A 26,091-nucleotide genomic window follows, 5' to 3' on the forward strand; every position below is an offset into this window, starting at 1 on the left:
TAATGAAAAGGGCTTGAAAACTTTGAGTTTTAATGATAAGGACAAAATAAAGGGTAAAATGAATAGTACCAGGATTGACTTTTTAGTGTAAAAATGTGGTTTTTCGTTAAAGTGAACAGTACCAGGTGCTTTTCGTTAAAGTTCCCTTTTTTTAAAGCACAACAATACCAAACCAGACCTAAGCTTTAAAGTTCGTCATCCCTACAGCGGATCAGATGGCTGCAAAATCCTTCCCTCTTCAATAACTAACCTCTGGTGAAGCATACATTGATGCTCGGCAAATTGCTTAAACAAATCATGTAGCTGCTTGGCTTGCTCGTACTCTTTCGTCCCAGAAACGACAACCTTCAATTCGTTGCAAGTTCCGGCTTTGCTCTGTGATACTCTCTGCAGAGTCAATAAGAATGGTGCTTTTAGAGGAAACTCGGTGCTTTTATACTAGTTGTTTTGTATTCTATCGGGTTTTGGCATGCTTCTCCCACTTTCTCCGAATGGTGTGTAACATGAGGTTCCGTTATGAAACGATTTAACCGTCATGATACACGGAATTATGTGTTTTGATGCAGATACAGTTGATGATTCCAATCAATGGTTAGTCAATAAAACAGTCTAGCTATTGGGGGCGCAGCGTCATTCTATGGAACAAATCACGGGATATACTCTTAACACAGAGAATGACATTTCACCGTTATAATCGTTACTTACAAACACAAGAAGAATTATAGGAAACTGACCTGAGATGTAAACGCGAAGGTTTCAGTCAATGCTTTCAGCGAGTCGTGTAGCGGTAATTTTTCAGTCATGAACCAAGGCCTGCGGAGAAATACTAAATGATTAAAATTTTAGCTTAGATATCTAATTACTAAATTTGAACGAACACCATTTTAAGACAAGTTTGCGTGATTTATAATTATTGGAAAGAGACACTTACACTATTGGCGTGTTTACGTAACGGTAATGAAAATAGGATGAATTGAATTGAGGAGTTGGAATGAGGAGAAGTCAGAATCGGATTCCGGTTGAAGTTGTTTACTAATGTTCTGGAATCAGAATAGAATTTCATAAAGCTGTTTACTAATTCAGCAGAATCGGAATACAAACCTGTATGATTACTAAAATGTCCTTATCCCAAATCAAATATTTTATATACTTTAATGGGTTTATAAAGAATAGTCTTGGAAATAGGAAAAGTAAGTGAAGATATAAAGGGAACAAAAGTATCATTCCGATAACCCAAACAATCAGGAATTGGATTACCATCTATATCTAGGGAATCCAATTCCACCAACACAAGGAATTGAATTCCAAAATTTGTGTGGGCCCCACTGCTTTTTTGATTCTTCTATGTTTAGTAAACACCGGAATACTCCGTAATTGGAATTCAATTCCACATTCTCATTTCAATTACGGATATGTAAACACGCCATACCTTCCTCCCGAGGAAACGATGATGTGATCTGGATTCTCCAAAAACGCCAATAACTTGTCAAAGTTCCGTTTGCTGTGCAACAGAATAGCTGCTCGTGCATACATCTCTAACAACTTAATTGGCGAAACAAATGCTTGACATGAGATTGAAAGTGGTTGATGGATAAACTCCATAATTGTTGATGGCTATAACTCCTCAAGATTGTCCATGACGATCATATGGGGCGCCCCTCCGACATCTACGTCATGTTCTCTTCGTTCAGATTCTATATACAAGATAAAGTAGCCAACAGGTTTGAATAGTTTAAACATAGTCCACCAATATATGGAGAATATCCACAGTGATCAACTACTTCGACGTCAAATTTCAATCTCTCAACCTCCCAAATCAACTCTCTTTCAATTCACTCTTGTTCAACTTACAATCTTACAATTATCGGAAACTCTCCCGCGCAAATTCTCGTTTCCTCTTACATTAATCTTGCACATTATTAAATACAACCTCTCAATCTTCATATAGAATTATGGAAAAATTGCAGATAGAGTATACTTTTAATACTTGATTATGTATTAAGACAACACTTTTTAAACATTTAGGAGAAACGTTTTTTTAAACAAGTGTAGGATGACATCTTGGACGTTGTTTTTCCATTTTTAGAAATTAAAGTTACGAAATTAACCTTCCATCTGTTTGAAAGTGACTGACGGGGAATCTTAGCTTCAGATTGAGTCGTTCCTATTTGAAATCATTCAATTTCCTTTCGTTTTCTTTTTGTTCTTTCTTCTTCCTTTTCTGTTATTGATGGTTTATATTTAGATTTTGGCTTGAGTTTCATTATTTGAAGGTAAGTTTCGTTCCGATTTTGCTTATTACTTGGTACAAATTTTACATATGCAGGATAAGTTCAGCAGAATCAGTTTACACTAACAAATATAACCTGATTATCTTCTACATGTTCCTTATCAACTTGTTCTACTTTTTCCAACATCAACCGCTTTGTTGTTTTCACTTTCTTGGCCTTTGATTCTTTTTGTGTGACTTTCTTCTCAGATTTTCTCCTTTTCAGTGCAGGTAGAGGATCGACATAATCATCATCATCATTATTTGACATTTGTTTAAGACATCAATTGCCTTTGCATTGTCCATCTGTGAAAATTAAATAATTAGTTTTTGATACTTTTTTGGAATAATTATGCAGAATCAATTTACACAAAATATATGCAAAATCAAATTACAGAAAAATATGCAGTTGTAGTTTGCAAACTCATTTTACACAAGATACATGCAGAATCAATTTTGCACAACATACATGCAGGATCAGTTTTGCACAAAGATAAATGCAGGATCAGTTTTCCACAAAAAAGGTAGATTGATACGCAGTTTACCTCCAACTTTTCATTTGTATTTTTATGGATTTTATTATGGAGAGCTGACAAATCCCACTTAATTGCTGTTGGTAGGCTTTTCTCCTTTCCTACCTTTGGTTTGATGATGTTGGTTCGATCACATACCCAATGATGCAGATAAAAAACAAATTTTCAGTTAGATTTTGTAGTTTTTCTAAAATCAAACAGAAACTAATTATGAGTTTAGTTTGCTTACCATTAAAAGGACAACAGAACCACTAACAGTTGGTTGTTTATCCTTTTTCCTGCTTTGGGCTCTGTCAATTCCTTCCACTAAGTACCTTGCTATTTCTTTTGCCCAGTTGTATTGATTGATGCTCGCTACTGAGTTACAGATTTTAGCAAAACTCCAAGGTAGTTTTGCCGCTGAACTTCCAATAAGCAGCGTGAATAGCAATGCAAAATGATTAGGCAAGTTGCTTCTTCATTCTCTTCATTCGTCCTGGCAGCAAATGCAACGTCGATTGAATATGAAATGTGTTTTCTGGTGATTCTGTTGACATCCTTGAAGTATGTGTCAACAAACTTGTTTTCACCAATACTTAGAATTCTTGAATCTCTACTGAGGTGCTTGTTTTCCTGTGTTTGGTATTTCGTAGACACGCTGTACGTCATCAGCGTTTATTTGACCGTACCCGTTCTTAAACTTGAACATTTTCATCTCAGTGTCATACCAATTGACAATATGTATCACATCCCAATCTAATTTCTTTATTTGTATTTCACCATTTTCATATGCCTTATGGTGAAGCATATAAAATCTTCAACACTTCGAAATTTTTCTGAAACTTTGTCTTGAGTTCTTCTATGTTTTTTTTCTCCAAAAGCCATCAAATTCATTTTCATCTGAGCATAGTTTTCATCAGACGTCCGGCGCTTCTCACTTTTTGTTCATCTTTCACGTTTTTTAGTAGGAGCAGCAATTGGAGATGTTTTCTGTTTTTTAGTAGGAGCAGCAGTTCGATCTCTCGGCGACAACCTCATAAAAATAGAACAATAATTAGTAACTACTAAAATAATATGAAACTAATTATGAACAAATAATATGAAACTAAAGAATTTAAACTGAGAATTTGAACAAATAATATGAAACTAATTATGAAGTAACTACTAAAATTGATCTTGCAAAAAATGTGAAAGAGATTTTGCAAAAAAAGTAGATTCAAAATCAGTTTGCACAAGATATTATGCAGAATCAATTTCAACTCAAAACTTCATAAAACAATACAAGAAGCTAAAAGTTGGTACGAGATCGAACTGTGGCTGAATTTAAACAACTAACAAATCACATATTGAACTATTAAAAAAAAATTCCTATACATTCAATTTTCTTACACAAGAGGTCGCACTTGGTGCGATGGCAAGTGCCTTCGCCCATGAGCGGTAGGTCTCGGGTTCGAGACTTGGGAGCAGCCTCTCCATAAATGGGGGTAAGGCTAGCCGACATTCACCTCTTCCAGACCCTGCGTAAAGCGGGAGCCTTGTGCACTGGGTACGACCTATTCAATTTTCTTACACAAAAATATCTGAATTTTTTAGGGGTTTTTTTTCCTCTCATTTCTTATATTTGGTGATGTGGGACGAAGTTCTTAATATGCACCTAAATTTAAAATGGACGGTGTTGGTGAAAATGATTAACAATTCGAGGACTAAAAACTAAAGGTAAAGTTCAAAGACTAAAATTAAACTAAGATAAAGTTTAGTCACCATTCCTACAATTAAGTCTAAGAACAATAACCCCATCCAACAAAGGAAACCAAACTCAAACAGAAATTAGATCAAATATTTAAACAAAAATCAAATGCAGCATGCGCAGCACAATTCCAATTCAAAAGCTAAACATCATCATACACAAGTAATCTGAAACTTGGCTGATTTCGACGTTGAGGAAAGCCGCCGCCGGGGGGGGGGGGGGGGGGGGGCGTTGCGGCCGTTGCTGCCACAGCAGCAGCTTCCACAGAACTCGCGTCGTCCTTGCAGGACCTGAACTCCTGCGTCGTCGTTTCGCCACCACCTTTCTATAAAAATCGGCTTTCTAAAATTCACTTGAATTATTGATGAGTGTTCTCATTGTTAATATTTTAGAGTTACTTTACAATGTAAATTACACCATAACCATTAAGGTTGATTTGGAATTGCGATGATTTTTTTTTTTTATGTAAATTAGAGGTTTTAGGTTTTATTTTTGTTAAAAACGAATTTGAATCACATTATTGTTAACATATTGTGAGGTTAAGTTTATCGTTTGTTCAAAAAAAATTGTAACATCGTATGTGTTTGTTAAAACAAAAATAAATAAATAAATTCCTTTTTTAAAAACTAATGTCAATGATTGTAGAAAAACATAAAAAAATAAGAGTAGAATCTACCATGCATCTATATACACCTCATATATTTTATAAAGGGGTGTGATATCCACATAACCATTTTTACTTCTCTCACACTTTTTTAATTTTCAACCGTCGAATTAATTGAATTGAAGAAGATCAAATAACAGAAATTAACAGAAATGTGTGAATAGCATATCTCTTTATAAAATTACAATCTTTACTCTTATATTATTATCTTTAACAATTACTATGTTCACATTCAATACTATATCACATTATTGTCTGAAGGCAAAGAACTCTCTCTCTCTCTCTCTCTCGCTTTTGCAGCTCGTTCTTCCCATGCCATAACCCATTTCCCATCTCTCTCTATTAACTCTCACCCTCCATCATTACAATTACACACAGAGATTCCATTTCAGATACGTCAACTCTCTCTCTGATCGATTTCATACTCAATCAATACCAAATTCTTCGAATTCTTCAATCACGTTCGTGTTCATCGTACTGTTAAAAATTATTATAATTTTTTTTATTAAAATTGAACATAAATTGAAAACTAATAGTATGACATACGATGAACAAATATAATTCAAAAATTCTAAGATCCTCACAAAGAAAATAAAAAAAGATCTTCATTCCCAAATTTGCTCTATGTTATCTGTATCTCTCGTATCGATGCCATTGTGGCCGTCACTTCAGGAATCAATTGTAGTTGGGATGGGACCCTACGAATCTCGCCTCTGATCTCTTATTTGAAGAAGGAATGTTGTAACCTTGGATTTCTCTAATAAATATATGTATCGAGCTTTTATCAAGTAAATTGCTGGGTGTTGTTTAGCACAAAGAATTAAGCTTTTTCGATTTAATTTATACGCCCTCGAATGCAACGTACGAGAATTTTGCTATCTGCAGTACAGTTACTGAAATTGTTTTGTGCACAAAAATCATGAATCTCTTTCCAATGACATTCATGACTCAATATATAAATACGTATTATATACATTGTATGTACACTAAACATATATGATATGCACATGATATGCTCACAGATTTGAGTTCAACGCAAAAATCCAAAGTTCACAGCTCTCTTTAAAATCAGAAAAAAAAAAAAAAAAAAAAGTCACAATGAGTTGTGAGTTTTTGCAATATATATGTGAGTATTTTTGTCATTTCACTTTTGTGCATGATGTGCATGATTGTGAAGGACGGTTTGTCCTATTTTAATCCAAAAATTAAGAAAATTAGTCATTTCTGACAATTTTCCTAAATTCTATGGTGCTTTTATACTCTAGACTATGGTGCTTTTATACTCTAGACGCTTTAACTATTAGATCTTTGATTTTTATTTTTTTAACGAAAAATCTAGTATTTAAAATTTAGTCTCAAGATGGGTATAGGCATTTGTATGCAAAACCGTCTAATCAATTTTTTATAAGTAAAATCTCCTTGAATCAACATTTCACAACTATTATTAGAAATTTCGGAGCCGATGCTTGCAGAACAGAAACGTTGAAAACTGAAGTAAAAAGGCAAAATTTAGACATACACACATTCATTTCTTACCAATCAAAATGTTAGGCACATCCTATGTATCCTAACTCTCAGCCCCATTGAAGTGCTACATTTTCTTACATTTGCTTGTCAAAATATGGGGTAAAAACTCAAAATGTCCCAACTCTCAGTCCACTGTGTAGGCAAAACCTCAACTAGGGAAGCTATGATACAGTTGGTATGTGTACAACACAACAAAATCTTGCTAAAAAACCTAGCCTCGAACGCATTCACCTTGGTTTAGTCTTCGACGCTGCGTTAAATAGCTGCCAGATCTTTCCCTCTTCGACAAGTAACTTCTGGTGAAGCCGGCGTTGCTGATTAGAATACTCACAAAATAAATCTTGCAGCAGCTTGGCTCTCATGTATTCTTCAGTTCCAGAACTGGCCACTTTCAATTCGTTGCAAGTACTAGTTCTACGCTCTAGTAGTTTCTGCAAAAAATTCAGTAAGAATAGTACTTTTCAGTCAAAAATGGATGCGCTATACTAGCTGTTTCAGATTCTTTTTAGTTTTGTATGCTTCTCAACTCTTTATTGGGGACGGTGTGTAATAAAGAGACTGTTACGAAAATTACGTAGTTATCAATTTATCACGTTACAATTCATTGTCTGTTTTCATGCAGATCCAAGAATAACTTCCATCGATTAGTCAAATACTCCAGACAAGCACAAGAAAAAAAATATTGGAACTAACCTGCGATATAAGCATGGAGTTTACGATTGAACCCCTTAGTCTCTCATGTGCTCGTCTTTTCTCAGTCATGACCCAAGGCCTGCACAGAATTATAAAATGGCACATGCTTTAACAAGTCAATTGCTCAAAAACCAAATTAACATTGTGAGGTTTACACGACCACTGGACCGCAAAATCTAGCTATTAAGAAATAGATCAACAACGTATGTGAAGGGCGGTATTGGGGCTTGAAACAAAGATCTCCAGCAAACCAAGAGTCCGTATTTTGGACACTCGCTTAGACCCCGAAATATAAATTGTTAGCAAATGCAATTCAAGCTAATCACCAAAAAAATTAAATTATTCACACTAGATACCTTCCGCTTGAAGAAATAATGATGTGATCGGTACTCTCCAAAAAGTCGGATAACTTGTCAACATTCTTTCTGCTATTCAGCAGGATGGTTCCTCGTGTATACCACTCAGATGACAGACTTGGTGAAACAAATGCTTGACATGAGATTGAAAGTTGTTGATGTATAAATTCCACGATCTTTAATGGTGATAAACCCTTCTCCATATTCTCAATGGCCATTATATAGGGAACCTCTTCTACATCCATATTGTGCCCAACCCCCTGAGAAGGATTGCCAATCCCATCTGCCTTGGGAAAACGGAAAAAGTATAAGACACTAATGAGTTCGGGAAAATCTCTAAGCAAATCAGTACAAACCTTTAAGAGACGAGATGAGACTTAAGGCTCGCCTTGAAGTTCTTTTGTCCTACAAGTAAATAAATCCAAATAACAAGTAAGCACAAGAGAAGCGAGTGACTGCAGAATTAGTTTGGCAAATTTGTCCACATGGACCAGACAGATGGTTAAAAATCATTGCAAACTTAGTAATTACAAGGATTTCTCACAACTCTCAGCCGTACACAATGCCTATCTCACCACCACAGAGGCACACATCTTTACTCTCAAACTTACACCACTCCACTCTCCTAATTTATTAGAAAACGACAATGGAATCTAAAAATAATCAGTGGAGAAGGCCAGAATAATATATGCTGCAATATTCACCAAACATAATACATTCTTAACACACCCTCATGTGTAGAATGACATGAGCCAAACACGCACACATGACACAACTTTACATTACGTGCGCCATGACTTAAACCAAACATGCAGACAATCAATACTAAGTGACATGATAGCTCAAGTGGTTATATCCAGCTCAAATCCAAATTGGCAATGAGTAAGGCGAGAGACTATATAAGGCTTACTAATTGATTTACCCCTGAAACTGCCATCTAGTCTCACTTTACACCATGAAACTGGTTTTGTCTCACTTTGCCCCATGAAGCTGCCATTTTCGTCTCATTTAGTCTCAGTTCAACCCATTTTCAACCCATTTTCGTTCATTCTGTCACATAAACATTCAATTAAAAGGGTAGTATATATATTTTATTTTTGACACAACTCTTTGCCTCCAACCTGCCTGCTATAAAATCCCAATTCCATTTTCAGTCACTCTAATTCAAACCCCGTCTGTCTCTCTTTACTTATTGATGTGGAGCTGTAGTTGCAACCGTTTGATTTAATGAGGGGCTTGAATTAGATTGTGAAACATAACCCATTATTTGCTTTTGCCAACAATTGCAGCTACAACTCCACACCAATTCGCAAGAGAGACAGACAGGGGTTTAAAATAGATATATTGAAGATGAAATTGGAAGTTGGAGGCAAAGAGTTGTGTCAAAAACAAAATGTCCATACTAACCTTTAATTTAAGGTTTATTTATGGAATAGACAAAAACGGGGTGAATTGAGACTAAATTAGACGAAAACGGAAGTTTCAAGGGACAAACTGAGACAAAACCAGTTTCAAGGGGTAAGGTGAGACTAAACAGCAATTCCAGGATAACACAACAATATGCTTATGTACATATATTAAAAGTAACCTTTTATATAACGTAAAGAAAGCTCTAATAGGAAGGGTAAGACAGAAAAAATTCCAAATAGGAAAACATATACACTAAATAAACTTGCCTGGTTTATACTTAGAGAAACGCTTAACTTGTGCCTATAGTTGGACGTACAAGTTTTTGTGTCATAAGCAATATCACGAGGAATTGCAGAAATATTAGAAAGAGTGGTTTCAATTTTTTCCCTGGCTGTTTTTAGAAAAGAGTTCAAAAGCGGATGCATTTTGTTTGTACGAGGCTGGACTCTGCAAATGGTATCAAGAGATTGAGCCGTTAAAGACCCTGCTTTTGGACCATGTCTCCAAAAGAGGATGAGGCTGCATGAACATTCTTCTTCTCCTTTTACAAACCGATGTTCCTCATGCACCACCTAACGATACAAAATCACAATCAATAGACAATCTATCATCGGGAAATTTAGAATACTTTATGGTGCTTTTTAGAGAAGGACCAATAATGCTTCCTTATGAAGCCAAGAAGGTTGTTTGACTATTTTTGTATGAAGCACTTATGCTCATAAGCTTTTGCTAGATATACTTTTATTACGGGCTCGTTTGGAAGTTCTTTTAAATGATTAAAGCGCTTTTAGACAAAATGTTGTTGGGTTCCCAAAGCAGTTGAAGTGCTTCCTACAAAAAGCACAAGATTTTTACTAAAGATTGGTTCCAAAAACATTTTAACTAAAAGCAATTTCAGCCTTTTTAAAAGTGCTTCTAAACGAGCCCTAAAACACGTTGAAATTTGTTTTACCATTTAACTCCTTCCTATAAAAGTAGTTGGAAGTGCTTGTTCCCTAAAAAGCGCTTCTATATCCCACACCACTTAAGAGGACTAAAAATGCTCTGTGACAACCAAAAACAGTTATAACTACATTTAGGCCTTCCACAATAGTTTGAGCAAGTGTGATACCTATATATAGAAATTAAGTAACCTGAGTTTGATACATATAATACTACTGCTACACTATTACGCGTTCAATATGTCAGTATCATAATAAAGAGTTTAATATATTGAACTAATAAGTGTAATATATTAAACTAACGAGTGTGATTTGTATATGAGTTCAATATATTAGTATCACACTCAAATTTCGGCCCACAAGTGTGATTCCTCTATGAGTTCAATATATTGGTATCACACTCAAATTTCGGCCCACAAGTGTGATTCCTCTATGAGTTCAATATATTGGTATCAAACTCATTTTTTCCGACCTACTATGGAAACACTTCTATAGTAAAAGCACTTCCAACTAATTGTTTTCTTAATAGAAGTGTTTCATACAAAGTCAATGCCAAACATGCCCTGGGTCAAACAACTAATGTTGTTTGTTACACCCATTAAGTGAAGGTCTAGGATCTAATTATACCAATGGTTGCCCAGGGCGGACTATTGTCCATCACCGTTGATACCATTGAACTTAGACAAACTGATCTACAAACTCAATCTATCGTCAAGACCATTCAACTTCACTATTCACAAGCATCTAGCACCCAGAAGCCAAACTCACGCTATTATCCATTACCGTGGTTCACCATTCTTCAAGCTAGCTTATCTATGAATCTAATGCCCACCTTACAACCGATCTATGTGCAAAATTATTGAACCAATTTTGGTGCCACAAAATCGCAGATCAGCAAAACATAAAGTTGGTTTCAATGTTGGCGTTAATAAATTTGGAAAAAGTGACTATTGAGGTTGTAGTGTTTTGCGAGGTGAAGTGTTGGAATTCATAACCCCAATTGCTCAAAGTACTTTTGTTACCTCTAAGCGCATTAACTTTCTATGCTAGACACTCAAGCTCTCTATTTGAATGGAAGGTGTCATTTACAAATCCCTATTACATGTATTTTGTAATACTTAGATGATGCATTTATAATCCCTCCTATTAACCTTTTGTGATGCATCCCTCTTACATTCCTTTGTTGTGCTCATATGCTGCTTCTCTAATCCCTCTATAACATTTTTTTTTTTGGTTCATTTCTTACTCACTCGGCCTCAATCCCTTGGAACTTTAACTCCATCATCCAAACATAGCCATTATATGATAAAATAGCCTACCTAGAATATTATAATCATTTAAATCGAGATTTAGAGAAAGACATGAAGAAAACAAATGAATTTCAAATTACTCTTACCATATATAATTTCAAACATACTTTTTTGTTTCTTACTCAAATTTATCTTAGTACTAATCTTGCCCAAACTCCCTTAATTTCAGAGTTCTGATGGAATCCGGTGCATGCGAGTTGGTATGATCGCATTCCAAAGATTCGACGTAATATAAGAGTGTCGGTTGTCAACTACCTAAAGCTCTCCCCTCCTCCTTTATCCAAGCTTGGGACCGACCTATGCATATAGATGCATAGTTTTGTAAATTTCAAGTTTTTCATATTTTGGTATTACTAAGGCCAGATATGCGTGTAAACAACCTCTTTACAAAACAAGAGTAAGGCGTATAATAGATGTTGCCCCGACCCTAGCAAAGTGAAAAATCTTATTGGCTTGGGATCGCCCTAAGTAAATGCCTAAATGGTCATTTCATTTTCTAACATATGTCAACACAAACAATTTCCTCTTCAACTAAGGTCAATAAAACAATTTTCCTCTCCCAATTAAGGTCAATACTAATTACTGATTTCTCTTCAATGACCAAAATTTGTGCATTTCCAACATTGAAAATATTTTGCGACTTTAAACAAATTACTAAAGAAAATGGCACCAAACAAATTTCCCAAGAAAGAAATGGCGAGAAATAGTTAGGGGAAAGCGAGAGACAAAGAAAACTGACCTTTTTGACAACGGCGTCGTAGAAGCGGCGATCACCGTGGCGAATGGAGTGAGAGGCACAGACGAGCATGCCCTTCACCACCTGAGAGCACTCCGTGTCCTGAACTTGTACGGACAACGGCCTGAACCTCCGGCTGAACTCGTCGATGTCGTTGAACGAACTCAACTCGTTCACTTCATAAACCTCGTCATGGTCGTCGGCGAAGCCGACGAACTTCACTCTCAGTCGATCACAGCCGTCGTTCGTTATCAGGACGTCGTACCAGGCGTCGTCTAAGCCAGACCTGAACTCCACCGCCATCCCAACCCCACCCACCGCCTTACACCTCCAAAATTTTAAACGATTTGTATATATTCTAGTTCCCCATGATTATCGTTTCCCATCCTTCATGATTATCTTTTTGAAATGTCACTCCACCAACTTTATAAGGAGTTTTTGGAAAAATAACTGTATAAGGAGAACATTCTAGATTCAAGAGAATGCAAAAAGACAAAAAAGGAGTCTTATTTTTTAATGTGATATATACGATATCTTAATGGGTCGTGTCTTGTAATGCCCGTTAAAATAAATTATAATATTGCACGACCCGTTATTAACGAGTAATATGACCTATTAAAGAGAATAAATTTTACTTCTATAAATAATAAAATAAAAAATGCAATACTAAATTAGTATATAGATAGCACGTTGTTACATTAAACATAAAAACACATTTGCCTTTCAATCATTACATATCCCAAAATACGAAAAACATTAATACATTACTACAAAATATCAAATGTTCAAGAATATGTAAAATATAGAGAGATTAAATCCTATGGTATTGTTGTAGTAAGTTTCTTTTAATTAATGTAAAAGTGTGAAAAATAAAAATATACAGACGCTAGTAATGACATCGGGACATAATATCAACAATCTGAATAGTTTATTTTTCTGCCTATGCTAAAATATCATGTTTTCAAGAAAGAAAATTTGAAAAACGTAATCAAGTGATAAGAATAAAGCGTAAACGACAATAGACTATTAAATATAAATCTAGGATTTATGGATTATAGTGTTGAATTTTGGAGTTACCGTTTTACGAACATTGTAAAATTTGTTATTACGAGCGATTATATATATATATTTTTTTTTTACAATTTTTTACACTTCTACATTAATTATTATGAATTTTTATTAATTTTTCACTCAAATAAAAACACTATTCATGAGGGTTTGGAGAGTATAAGCAACGATGTAACCATCGTCTAAGCATAAATAATACAATCATGAGTGTTTATATATTCTTTTCACATTTTTCACACTTGTACATTAATTATTATAAATTATTATTTGTTTTGAACTCTCCCAAAAACACTCTTCACGAGGTTTGGTAGAATTTTAAAAATCAAACAACGATATACCCATTGTCAAATCGTAGATGATGCGATAACGAGCGTGTAGACATGAGGATGAACGTTTTTTAAGATTAGAAGGCTAGAAATCAGCATGTGTGTGTGCAAGTGTGTTGACCTACAACTACAAACACTCATTATATCCACTCATTACCAAACATCCATCCACTATACCCATTACATCCACTCATTACCAAACATTCATCCACTACACCCATTACATCCACTCATTACCAAACATCCATCCACTATACCCATTACATCCACTCATTACCAAACATTCATCAACTTCACTCATTACCAAACATTCATCAACTACACCCATTACATCCACTCATTACCAAACACTCATCCACTTTGTTTTAAAGTGTTTTATTAATCAAAATCTGTTTTGATTTGTGTTTTTAAGTGTCTTGATTCAAGTTAGAACCTAATTTCGTCCAAAACCATCCCTAGAGTCAGTTTAGAGTCTAATTCATTGTTTTAAGCAGTTTTGAGTCTTTTAAACTAGTTTTGAGTCTTTTTAGTTTGTATTGCATCTTTTGAGTCTAGTTTGGTGTTTTAAACTTAATTTTACGTTTTTAAGTCAGTTTCAAATGTTTTAGCAATCCCTCCTAATCCCCGGCCTAGAACGATCCCTACTTACATTCTTTACTACAATTGACAACCAGAGGGTTTAATTTGTGTGTTAAGATAATTTTCGCATCAAATTTTTGGCGCCGTTGCCGGGGATTAGCAACTTTGCTAATCCCCCGTTGTTTCTTTTTCATGTTTTTTGTTTTAGTTACTAACTTTGTTTATATTTGTGTCTTTTATTTTTACTTATGATATTTGATTTAGTTTGTTTCCTTGATTTCAGGTACTAGAGAAGTAAGACATGGATTTTGCTACCATTCAAGCTCAATTGGCGAAACTTACTTATCAATTGTCACAATATGCCGAAAGGACCATAATGCAAAGTGTCCCTACATATGGTGTGTCCTATGGGCAAGGATATCCAACTCATCAATGTTCTCAATTCGCTGCGAATGAAGATGCTTGGGGTTATCAAGGCCATAGCCAATCATGGGACAACATGTTTTCCAACGCTTACAATTTGAATTGGAGAGATTATTCAGATTACATGTGGGGAGAACCTCAACAATTCCAACAAGATGGGTATTGGCAGCAAGAAGATGAGTTCTATTCAAGACCTATGCAGCCACCACAACCTCATCCACAACAATTCCAATCAAATTCAAGTATGCCTATGAGTTATGATGAAATTCTTGATGTATTACCCTCTTTGACGCAGGCTTACAACAAGAAGAATATTTGCCGCCATCGGATGAGTTCTATCACTAGCCATATGAACCATCATAGCCACCACAACAATCTGACCATTTCAATTCAGGTATGTCTTTGGATAATGATATGTTTAATAAGTTACTTACCTCATTGAACCAGGAAGTAGAAAATCGAAACAAAAGATGCAAAATCAAGCCAAGAAGACGGGTGAATTGGAGAAGTAAATTGGGCAGATTATGGAGTTCATGGCACAAATTCAAGAGTAAAGTGAACTCTCCAACTCAACTATTGAAAATTTGAAGGAAGATTTTGAAATCCATGATGCTATCACTTTGGGAAGTGCTATGGAGGTTGGAGGTGAACCCAAGACATCCAAACCAAGCCAAAACATGGATGAACAGTTGCTGCTCGAAGAAGAGGAGAATAACAAGGCCACGGCAAGGGAAGAACCACCCTTGCCGCATCCCCATATGCCCTCTATGCCGTCCACTACAACCAAGGTAAGACTAAATTCAATTTGTCCTGACCCCGTTTCACCAAATGTCCTTATTTCTTGTAGGATCATGCAATCCAAGGAAGAAGAGGGTGAGAAAGGCATCTTCGAAACCTTTCCAAAGAATCAAGAGCAAGAAGTGGATGGGGAATGTCTAGAATTCATCAAAGAAGATACACTTGAGACGAAAATTCCCAAAGAAGTTGGATTTTATGACACGAGACAAGTCATAACTCTCAAAACACCAAATCTGGCCAAGTCTCATATCCCTGCAACCTTCAAAGATGTGTTCATAATTGAGTTGAGCAAGCAAGTAAGTCATCTTCTCCAACTTCGATTTTATTATATACTAACTTGCTGATTTTGATGATTCAGGCACCTACACTAGAATTTAAATCATTGCCGGATCACGTCAAGTATCACCGTCCATTCAATGATCAATTCCATGCTATAGGCCCTATCCAAGTTTAGAAGGAAGTTTCATCCGGCTGGAAGACGTTAAAGCAAGCGCTTATTAGGAGGCAACCCATGTATTCAAATAAGGAAGATTTTTGAATCGCTCCACAATCAATTTTGCGTTTCTAAAAACCTTCCATTTTCTGCAGTTTTATTTTGCCATGATTGTCATTTTTACTTGTTTCTTGTTTAATTGTTTTTTGTCTGGGTTTATTTTTGAAACACTGACAGATATGAAAGGTATTTTTACATTCATTTTCATGAAAAAAAAGGAACATTAAGCAGAAAAATACAAGAGGGAGCCTTCACAAAGGCTGCTTAGGAGAAGTCTCAGTAGTCGGCGGAGCCTCAGCAGTCGGCAAAGCCCCAGAAAGAGGAGGCATCAGAGGTTGATCATTTGGAGCTTCATTACGCAGTACAGCCCCAGAAGACGAAGGCAAATGCTGTTGGAACAAACCTACAAACCTCTGATGATCAAGTAAAATCTGACCATCAGATTCTTGCATCTGGTCAATCTTCCTATTCATGTTTGTAGCATAGTTATGTGCGAGTCTGTGCAACTGTTTATTCTCATGCTTGAGCCCTCTAATCTCCTGTTTGAGACTCATCACTTTAGCCGCCAATGATTCAACTTGACGGGTTCGAGCAAATAGGCGTTAGGCCATATTAGACACAAAACATGCACACTGCACACTAGGAGCCAGAGAATCCTTAACAGCCAACTCATCAGACCGTTTGGCAAGTAGTCTGTTATCTTTGGGAGTGACAAGGTTCCGGGCCACCACCGCAGCGGTCATATCATTCTTCATCACAGAATCCCCGACGGTAAGAGGACCAGTAAGGCATATGAAGGATGAGCGCCATATGTTGTCTGGAGAAGGCATGGCTACCTCTTCACCAAGGTTCAAGTCAAAACGACGGTCGGAAATGCCAGACATTTTCAAAGCTGTTGAAGGAAGAAGAGATCGGACAAGTCAAGATCTTAGAAGTACAAGAAGGGAGTTTCTACAGGCGAAAATTCAAGTGTGCTTTGAAACGTACTGCGCGCCTTTATAAAAATCAGCACACGACGGGGTTTCAGATATCGAAGAGGCGAGCTCAGAAATAGAAGAGGCGAGCTCAGAAATCGAAGAGGCGCTAGCTTTCTCAAAAGTTGGGCTTGCTTAGAGACCACGGGCCAATCTTCTTTTCCAGATTTGTTCGCACTTGTCACATGCAACTTCTGTACTTGACGGAGCTCAGAACTCGAAGAGCCAAGCTCAGAAATCGGAGAGGCATCTGCTTTTCCAGACGTGTTAGTATCTGTCACATGCACACTCAGCTTTACGGAAATCACGGGTAATTTGTCGAAGCGCCGATTCCAGATATCGAAGAGGCACTTGCTTTTCCAGACGTGTTAGAGCCTGTCACATGCACACTTAGCCTTGCAGAAATTACGGGCAATCTGTCTAAGATCTCTTGTGAAGTAGAAAGCACGTGAAATTTACTGTTAAATCATCCAACGGTTGCTGACAATAGTGAAATAATAGTACCGGTTATTAATTCCTATAAATGTCACCCTTCACCCTCCATTGCAAGGCAGACATACATAACCCTTCTTCTTCTCCTATAATGCTTTTCCAACAAACCCTCTTGAGTCACTCAGTGTTCCTTATTCCTTGGGGTACCTCTGCAAACAACTCATCCAAAGCAAAAGTATTTCATATCATGAAGGTTGAAAACAAGAGTATCTCATATCATGCTTTCTCCCTGTTCTTCTCCTTGCGTTGTTTTGGGACAATGAGAAAAAGAGCAATCAGCCAGCACTTGGTATCAATCTTCCGATCTGGAATCGATTGCCCCTTCCTAATTGCTTACCTAGCCTTGCTCTCGAGTACTTATCTTCAACATCTTATGCTTCCTCTTCGTGAACCACATTTGCCTGAGGAACAGATAAGGGAAGTAAAAATGATACCTCGAAGCATGTGGAGACAATGTGCTAATTCATCCTCAGCTAGGGACAAGGAGAAAGAAAGCAAATGGTGGGCACTTGGAAAGATTGAAGAAAGAAACAGACCATCACCTCTACCTCGTGCCTGCCTACCGTGCAGAAGAAACAAGCAGAGAAGAATGCAGACTGCACAATCAAATCAACCCATCAGAAAGAGTATGATTTGAAACCAAGGAACTCTCATATTCCTCGCTCAGAATTCCAAACCAGTTCGAGATCAAACTTGTGGAAAGTCAACAAGATCATCTATCTCCAAAACCAGATTTGCGTTCTTAAACTCAACTCTGTATGGTTTTTACTTTGCCATACTTGTCATGTTTATTCGTTGTTTGTTTGTTTGCTTGCTTTTGTGTGAGTTTATGCTTGAAACATTGAGGACAATGTTTGATTGAAGTGTGGGGGGTAACCAAGTTGTTTTGCATGAAATTCGTAGGAGTTTATCACCCATTACTTCTAGTGTTGTTCCTTACTGTTTTTAAGTGTTTTTAAGCTGTTTTGAAGTGTTTTAGTATGTTTTGACATAAAAATCCGAAAATCTCATAAAAATTTGAAAAATTGTTTTGAAAAACCCAAAAAGAGTTGTTTTTGTGTGTTTATTTGTGTCTTAGGTACCTTCCAACACAATGATGAGGATTTGGTTTTTAAGTACATGAATGTTAAAGAGAGTTATAAACATGGATTAAAATTTGATTTCCTCTTTGGTGTATGCTTGATTGTGGTTATAATTTATGAATTCACATGCAATCATAAAGGAAAAATTAGTTTTTGTAACATGCTTGAAGGAAGGAACTCAAATGAACGCTACAACCTTGTGAGACTTGAGCCTAAACGTTTATGTGGAGAGTTAATAATCTGTGCATCATTGTTTTCTAAAGTCGTTGCATGATCTCATTATTCTTTGCTTAGTTACTACTTAGAAGGCATTTCATCATTTAGTTCCAAATGCTAGAACTCATGCCTATTTCATTCAAAGCATGCTATTGATTTGCATAACACATATTCAAGATGAAGTTGTGTAGTAACCACCAAAGCCAAATTGTCGTGCCCCTATTTCATTATGTGTTTAAGTTTAACCTTGTTAAGCCTTGTTAAGCCTATGTTCTTTGTTAACCCACACTATCCTTACCTAGCCTAGTTTTAAGACCATCTATACCCTTGTTCTTGAAGCATAGTAAAGCATGACCTAAAATGAACTCCTCTTTGATCAATGTATTATAGAAAGTAAGTGTGGGGGAAGTGATTCTTGTGTGTGTGTATGTGCCAAAGTCCTTAATAAGGCACATGTGGAGGAAAAAAAAAATTAAGTGCTATTATTAAGTGTTGCATGAATCTTCCATTTGTGTTGCATTCTAAAGTGAATTCCAAGTGTTGATTTCATTACTTTGCTTGCTATTGCTTGAATAACGTTTGTTATCCCTATCATTTCTTTGTTAGCCATTACCCCCAACCCCCATTACAACCCTTACTTTGTTTGTACCATACTTGACCAATCCTGAAACTACCGAGCACCGGCCAACGCTATACTGTCAAGGACCCAGAAGAGTTCTCCTCCGACCAGGAGGCCAATCACTACTCGACACGTGTCAAGATTAGAAGCCAATCAGAGCGCAGCACGTGTCAACATCAAGAACCAATCATAACATGACACATGTCAATGTGACAAAGCTACAAGTTTTTCTATAAATAGGGGTCATTCCCCCACAATATTGCCTAATGCCATTTTGTGTTAAATCATTCACAAGAACTCACTAAATTGAGAGCTTGATCTTTTGTACTTGTGTAAGCCCTTCACTACTAATAAGAACTCCTCTACTCCGTGGACGTAGCCAATCTGGGTGAACCACGTACATCCTGTGTTTGCTTCTCTGTCTCTATTCATTTACGTACTTATCCTCACTAGTGACCGAAGCAACCAAGCGAAGGTCACAAAACCTGACACTTTCTGTTGTACCAAAGTCTTCGCTGATTTTGTGCATCAACATTTGGCGCCGTCTGTGGGAAGCGACACTTATTCCTACTCTCTTCAGCTGTGTCAAGCTGGTTTCTATCATTCGTACACTTTCTTTTGACCAGGCATCCCTCTCCAACATGGGAAGCGAAGGAAGCCACAGCACACAGAATGACACCCCCCTTGCACATAGTGCGAAACAACGAAAGAAGGAAGGAAAACGAGTTCTTCTTCAAGCTAAAGTCGATGAGTTGGAAGCTCAGAACAACAAGATAGCAATAAGGAATGAGGTCCTCCAGGAGCAATATGAGAAGCTCTTCGAGACACTCCACGAAGCTAGGCAAGCTCAGACACGCGAGCTTGTTGCCCCCGTGGAAGTCAACCATCAACTGGGTGCCCTCCAACATGGAGGGTCACATGCATTCGACATAGATATCCCTGATAGGGAACAGATTACCCCTCGACTTGATAATCAACATGAGGCTTCTCTTAACCCAGTTGCTTCGACCCGAACCATGAGAAGTGGAGGGAGACACCTCTTTACTGAAGGGGCAGAAGGATCGAAAGCCGTCTTTCGCGATTGTCGGGATTTCCTGAAGCAACGTCGAGAGAATTCCATCCATATAAGCTCAAAGATTAATGACCCAAGGATTTCTGAGAGACTCGGTCCCCTGCCACGGCCCAAGCCGGCCACCAATTTGGGGAAGGGGCAACAAGTCCTAGAGAGACATGAGGGTACAGGGGACTCAGAGGTGTTCCGACAGACATACCCTGGAAGCCAGTACAGCGAGTCCAGGGAAAAATCACATGCCCTTGATCAAACCTTCCTAATTCCAAGAGGAGATGGAGATTTACGAAAGAAAGCTCCAGTGACACATAACTCCGCTCAGGACCCCCTTGTCCTACAACTTCTTGAGGAAGTAAACAAGTTGAAGGCTGAACGTCAGGCTGAAATACCTGACTGGAACCAACCCAGGCCTGGCCCTCTTACAAGGAGGATCCTCAACACCCCCCTTCAAGCAAAGACAAAGCAAAAGCTTGGCTTGCAACTTTATACTGGAAAAGAGGACCCGATTGAGCACCTTAACCTCTTTGAGTCCACCATGGCATACCGGATGCACACCGACGAAGAGCGATGTCTTCTCTTCCCCTCCACCCTCTCTGGTGGAGCTCTAAATTGGTATTGTCGTCTTACACCTGAGACGGTAGACTCATTTGAGGAATTGAGGAAACTATTTGTTTCCCAACACATTTTCCAAACCGATCGCTTGCACTCTGCAGATGACTTGTACACTATCCGCCAGAAGCCAGACGAGTCATTACGTATGTATGCTGGCCGCTTCAGCCATGAATACTCCCGGTGTGCCGAAGCAGATGACAAGACTGCCCTCAAAGCCTTCACGGCAGGCCTACGTGATTGTTTCTTTAAATACATGATCAATGCCAATACTTGGAAGACTTACTCTGAGGTGATGGCGCAGGCTTATAACCATGCCTCCGCCGAGGCAAAGACATATCAGGAGAAACCCCCTACAACCATCCTTTATCAACAAGTGGGAGGTGGAAGCCAGACTCACCTAAATGAGAAGACCTCGACTTCCCAAACAGCAGTGGCACCTCCCCATGCCTTGCATAATGCTTCACCGAATCAACAGACATATCAATTTCAAGGCAAGAGGAAGGATTTCCATCCTCACCACTCTCCTTTCAGTAAAAAGAGTAAGGGACACTATCCCGATAACCAAGGGTATCGCCACAATAACGCTCGCCCCCAGGCAGTCAATGCAGTGGGTCAAACCCGCGTCAAGATACCCCCTACCCCAAGGTATGAGACATACACGCCCTTGAATGCCACATGCGCGGCCATTTACCCCAGCATAGCTCACCTGATACCAAAACCAAAGCCGAGGCACCCAGATTACACGCCCCCGAATAACGCGGGCACGTTTTGTTGCTACCATGAGCATAACGGCCATGATAGCGAGAAATGTATCATCCTCCGTGATCGTATTGAAGCTTTGGCACGAGAAGGAAAAATTGATCAATTCCTTCTTCACCCTCAAAGGGATAACCGTAACCAACGCCAGGTGAATGTCATATATTCCATAAGCGGCGGCACACCCATATCTGAATCTTCCAATAGGGCCATGAAAAACAGTGAACGAAGTCTGAGGCCTGGTCACCAAGTGTTTCACGTGGAAGACATCAGGGGGGGGAAGTATCAAAAACCTAACTGGGATCCGATATGTTTCTACCCTGAGGAAGAAAGAGGCATCATCTACCCTCATAACGACCCATTGATCGTGGAGGCTCACATAGCCAACTTTGATGTTCGACGAATCCTCGTAGACACAGGGGCTTCGGTCAATATCATGTTTGCCGAAGCTTTCAGGGCGCTCAGTGTAGCTGAACACTTGCTCGATCGCTCGATTTCTCCTCTGATAAGCTTCTCCGGTGATATCGTGCAACCCTTAGGGAGCATACATTTACCCTTTACTATTGGTACAGGCCCTTACACGGCTACCATTACCACTAACTTCCTAGTGGTTGACTGCCCAACGGCATACAATGTCATCTTTCGGCGCACAGGCATCAATGATCTCAAGGCTATGGTATCCACGCATATGCTGTTGATGAAATTTCCAACCCCCCATGGCAACGGCTACATCAGAGGAGATCAGCTTAGTGCACGATCATGTTACAACACTTCAGTTAAGCAACAACACTTGCCCGGACCCAAGGAAACCCTGTCTGTACATGACCAAGTCACAAAGACCAGCCTAGATGAAGCGAACTTGGATCTTCCTGATAGCAACAATCAACCCGATGATCCTCGAGATGACTCTTTCACCCAGCAAGCCCAACCTGCTGAAGAGTTGGAGAAGGTACCTATCTCAAGAGATTATCCAGATCGCATGGTGAAGATTGGCACCACATTGTCACCACCCCTTCGGTTAGCATTGATATCTTTTTTGAAAGAGAACACTGAAGTCTTCGCCTGGTCATACGAGGACATGCCAGGCATCTCTCCCGATGTCATCTGTCATCGTTTGAGTATTGACCCCAAGATCAAGCCGGTGAGACAGAAGCGAAGATCTTATGACGCTGAACGATACGAGGCAATGAAAGCAGAAGTTGAAAAACTCAAAGGCATAGGCTTTGTCCGCGAAGTCAATTACCCGACATGGGTAGCAAATGTGGTCCTTGTTAAGAAAAATCCGACCAAAGAAAGTCTTTTGCTTCAAAAGGTCTTGTGGAGAATGTGTGTTGACTACACCGACCTAAACAAAGGGTGTCCGAAAGATAGCTTCCCTCTTCCTCTTATTGACAGACTTATAGACTCTACGGCCGGGTGTGAACTTCTGAGCTTCATGGATGCTTACTCAGGATACAACCAAATCCTCATGAACCCTTCGGATCAAGAACACACAGCCTTCACTACCGACAGAGGACTATACTGCTACAAAGTCATGCCTTTCGGCCTAAAGAATGCAGGAGCGACTTATCAGAGACTAGTCAACTCAATGTTCGCCGAGCAGATTGGGAAGAGCATGGAAGTTTACGTTGATGATATGTTAGTCAAGAGCAAACATGCTGACCAACACATCACCAACCTATATGAAACTTTCACTATTTTGAAGAGGTATCGAATGAGGTTAAACCCCAACAAATGTGCCTTCGGCGTAGGCTCTGGCAAATTCTTAGGTTTCATGATTAGCCAACGAGGCATTGAAGCTAATCCCGAGAAGATCAAAGCAATCCTCGACATGAAGGAACCGGTAACTTCAAAGGACATCCAGAGCCTTACTGGCAAGGTGGCAGCCTTAACCAGGTTCATTTCTAAGGCCACAGACAAATGTGCTCCCTTTTTTAAAGCACTTAAGGGAAGTAGGAAGTACATTACATGGACTGATGAATGTGCCGAGGCATTCAAAAACCTCAAGGAGTACATGAGTAAAGCCCCTCTACTCTCTAAGCCCGAGGTAGGAGACATTCTCATTATCTACCTATCGGTATCAGCTTCAGCCGTAAGTTCCGTTCTCATTCGAAAGGATGGGAATATTGAGCGACCTGTCTACTACGCTAGCAAAGCCTTACAAGATGCGGAGACACGGTACTCTAACATTGAGAAATTGGCTCTGGCATTGGTCATGTCTGCTCGAAAACTCCGCCCTTACTTCCAAGCGCACTCCATCATCGTGCTTACCAATTATCCTCTTCGACAGATACTCCAAAGTCCTGACACTTCAGGGCGAATGATCAAATGGGCAATAGCGTTGGGTGAGTTTGACATCTCCTACCAACCAAAGCCAGCTGAGAAGGGCCAAGCAGTAGCAGATTTCATCGCCGACTTCACATATCCTGTTGACATTGCTTCTACACCTGAAGCAGTAGCTTCATTACCATCGGAAGCTCAGAAAGTAGAATCAACGACCTCAGCATGGAGTCTGTATGTTGATGGCTCATCCAACCAACAGGGCTGTGGAGCGGGACTAGTCTTGACTACGCCCGACAAAGTATCAATGGAGTATGCTCTTCGTTTCAAATTCAAGGCATCAAACAATGAGGCCGAGTATGAAGCCCTTCTAGCAGGATTACGTTTGGCCAAACACCTCGGGGTTAAACAAATTGATATTTTCAGTGACTCCCAATTAGTGGTCAACCAGGTTACCAACAACTTTGATGCTAAGGACAGCTCCATGGCAGCATATCTTGCGCAAACACAACTTTTGCTCAAGCACTTCCACTACCAGATCACCCAAGTTCCTCGAGCGGCAAACAGTCATGCAGACGCCCTGGCTCGCCTCGCCTCAGCTGTGGAAGACAAGATTGGAAGAAAAATTCATGTCGAACTGTTGGCAACACCAAGCACCATGGCCGCAGAAGTATGCAACTTACAACAGGGGGATAGTTGGATCACCCCGATCTATAATTTCCTTGCTCATGGCACCCTCCCAAATGATAAAGTCCAGGCTAAGCAAATTCGATACAAGTCTACCCGCTACCTGATCATCAATGATCAACTCTATAAGCGAGGTTTTAGCCTGCCATACTTAAGGTGTCTTACGCCTGCCGAGGCGGAAATCGTCCTTCGGGAAATACATGAGGGAGTCTGTGGAGATCATGCTGGATCTCGGTCCCTAGCACACAAGACTTTTCGCCAAGGATATTACTGGCCAACACTCCACCAGGATGCCATCAAAGTATCCCGCTCATGTGACAAATGTCAACGATATGCAACTATTCCTCATTCCCCTCCAGAGCCTCTTACTCCTATGATCAGCCCTTGGCCCTTCGCCCAGTGGGGACTTGATTTGATCGGCCCAATGCCGGCAGGGAAGGGCAAAGTCTGTTACGCAGTCGTTGCAGTAGACTACTTCACAAAGTGGGCCGAAGTAGAACCCTTGGCAACCATTACTGAGGTAAAGATAGAAGACTTTGTGTGGAAGAACATCCTTTGTAGATTCGGCATTCCCAATGCGATAGTCACTGACAATGGGCGACAGTTTGACAACAAGAAGTTCAGGTTGTTCTGCTCTAAGTTCAACATCAACTTATGCTTTGCCTCTCCAGCTCATCCCCAGTCTAATGGACAAGTTGAAGCCATCAACAAAATAATCAAGCGCACTTTGAAAACCAGCTTGGACAAAGCTAAAGGCTGTTGGCCAGAATTTGTACCCCAAGTTCTTTGGTCATATCGCACTTCATATCGGACTTCAACAGGAGAAACTCCATTCTCACTTGCCTTTGGCACAGAGGCGGTTGTCCCTGTTGAGCTCGAGCAAGCAACATTCCGAGTCCAGAACTACATTCAAAGTGAAAATGACAAACAACTCACCCTCAACTTGGATTTAGTCGAGGAACACAGAAACCAAGCTCACTTGAGGAATGTCGCCTACAAGCAGCGCATCTCCAACTATTATGACTCTAGGGTCAAGCTTCGTTCTTTCAAAATAGGAGACTGGGTCTTAAAGAAAAGATTACTCTGCGACAGAGTCCCGAGTGAAGGCACACTTAGTCCAAACTGGGATGGACCGTTTGAAGTCATTGGCATCAGTCGCCCTGGCTCTTACACACTTAGAAGCTCCGATGGCAAGACCCTTGGCCATCCATGGAACGCTGATCACTTGAAGTACTACTACAAATAGACTCACGATGTACAAGTGTTGAGCTATAGCCGTTCGGCATCCTATGTAATGAAGGCCATTTGGCAATGAATTCAATAAAGAGGTAATTTAGCCAACTCAGCCCTCACTCTTTTACATTCCTAGCAAGGGAACACTCAAGTGTTGAAACCTCAAAGCAGATATATCCAACACGAAACAAAATCTAAGTATGTGTCGACAAGACTATA

The 26,091-nt window shown here is 39.1% G+C and overlaps 1 protein-coding gene and 1 long non-coding RNA gene across 3 annotated transcripts; both read right to left on the reverse strand.

Moving 5' to 3' along the window:
• Window positions 1-2,278: 2,278 nt before the first annotated feature.
• On the reverse strand, window positions 2,279-4,740 carry LOC103421703 (uncharacterized). The gene is made up of 3 exons (XR_527278.4): window positions 3,032-4,740; window positions 2,815-2,907; window positions 2,279-2,575 (listed from the first exon to the last, which is right to left on the reverse strand). It is a non-coding gene; the product is annotated as an uncharacterized lncRNA (long non-coding RNA).
• A 1,960-nt stretch (window positions 4,741-6,700) lies between these two features.
• LOC103443010 (uncharacterized) lies at window positions 6,701-12,594 on the reverse strand. 2 transcript variants are annotated; one of them, XM_017334665.3, is made up of 6 exons: window positions 12,169-12,594; window positions 9,445-9,750; window positions 8,125-8,173; window positions 7,769-8,051; window positions 7,413-7,491; window positions 6,701-7,150 (listed from the first exon to the last, which is right to left on the reverse strand). In XM_017334665.3, the coding sequence occupies exons 1-6, from the start codon at window positions 12,466-12,468 to the stop codon at window positions 6,947-6,949; spliced, it is 1,221 nt and encodes a 406-aa protein (XP_017190154.3). In that variant the 5' UTR covers window positions 12,469-12,594; the 3' UTR covers window positions 6,701-6,946. The 2 variants fall into 2 exon arrangements, with proteins under 2 accessions (XP_017190154.3, XP_008380013.4); XM_008381791.4 differs by lacking the exon at window positions 9,445-9,750 and having other exon boundaries at window positions 12,169-12,564.
• Between the last annotated feature and the right edge of the window lie 13,497 nt (window positions 12,595-26,091).

Source organism: Malus domestica, chromosome 09 (genome assembly GCF_042453785.1).
Source record: "Malus domestica chromosome 09, GDT2T_hap1".
In the NCBI taxonomy this organism is placed as follows: domain Eukaryota; kingdom Viridiplantae; phylum Streptophyta; class Magnoliopsida; order Rosales; family Rosaceae; genus Malus; species Malus domestica.

What these genes read in the sequence shown, in the direction of transcription:
- LOC103443010 (XM_017334665.3), bottom strand. Translation starts at nt 12,468, where the DNA reads ATGGCGGTGGAGTTCAGGTCTGGCTTAGACGACGCCTGGTACGACGTC. An exon ending in TTTCTCTAAGTATAAACCAG is followed by an intron (nt 8,174 to 9,444) that starts GCAAGTTTATTT and finishes ATTTACTTGTAG; the next exon opens with GACAAAAGAACTTCAAGGCG. An exon ending in ACTCCATGCTTATATCGCAG is followed by an intron (nt 7,151 to 7,412) that starts GTTAGTTCCAAT and finishes AATTTTTTGCAG; the next exon opens with AAACTACTAGAGCGTAGAAC.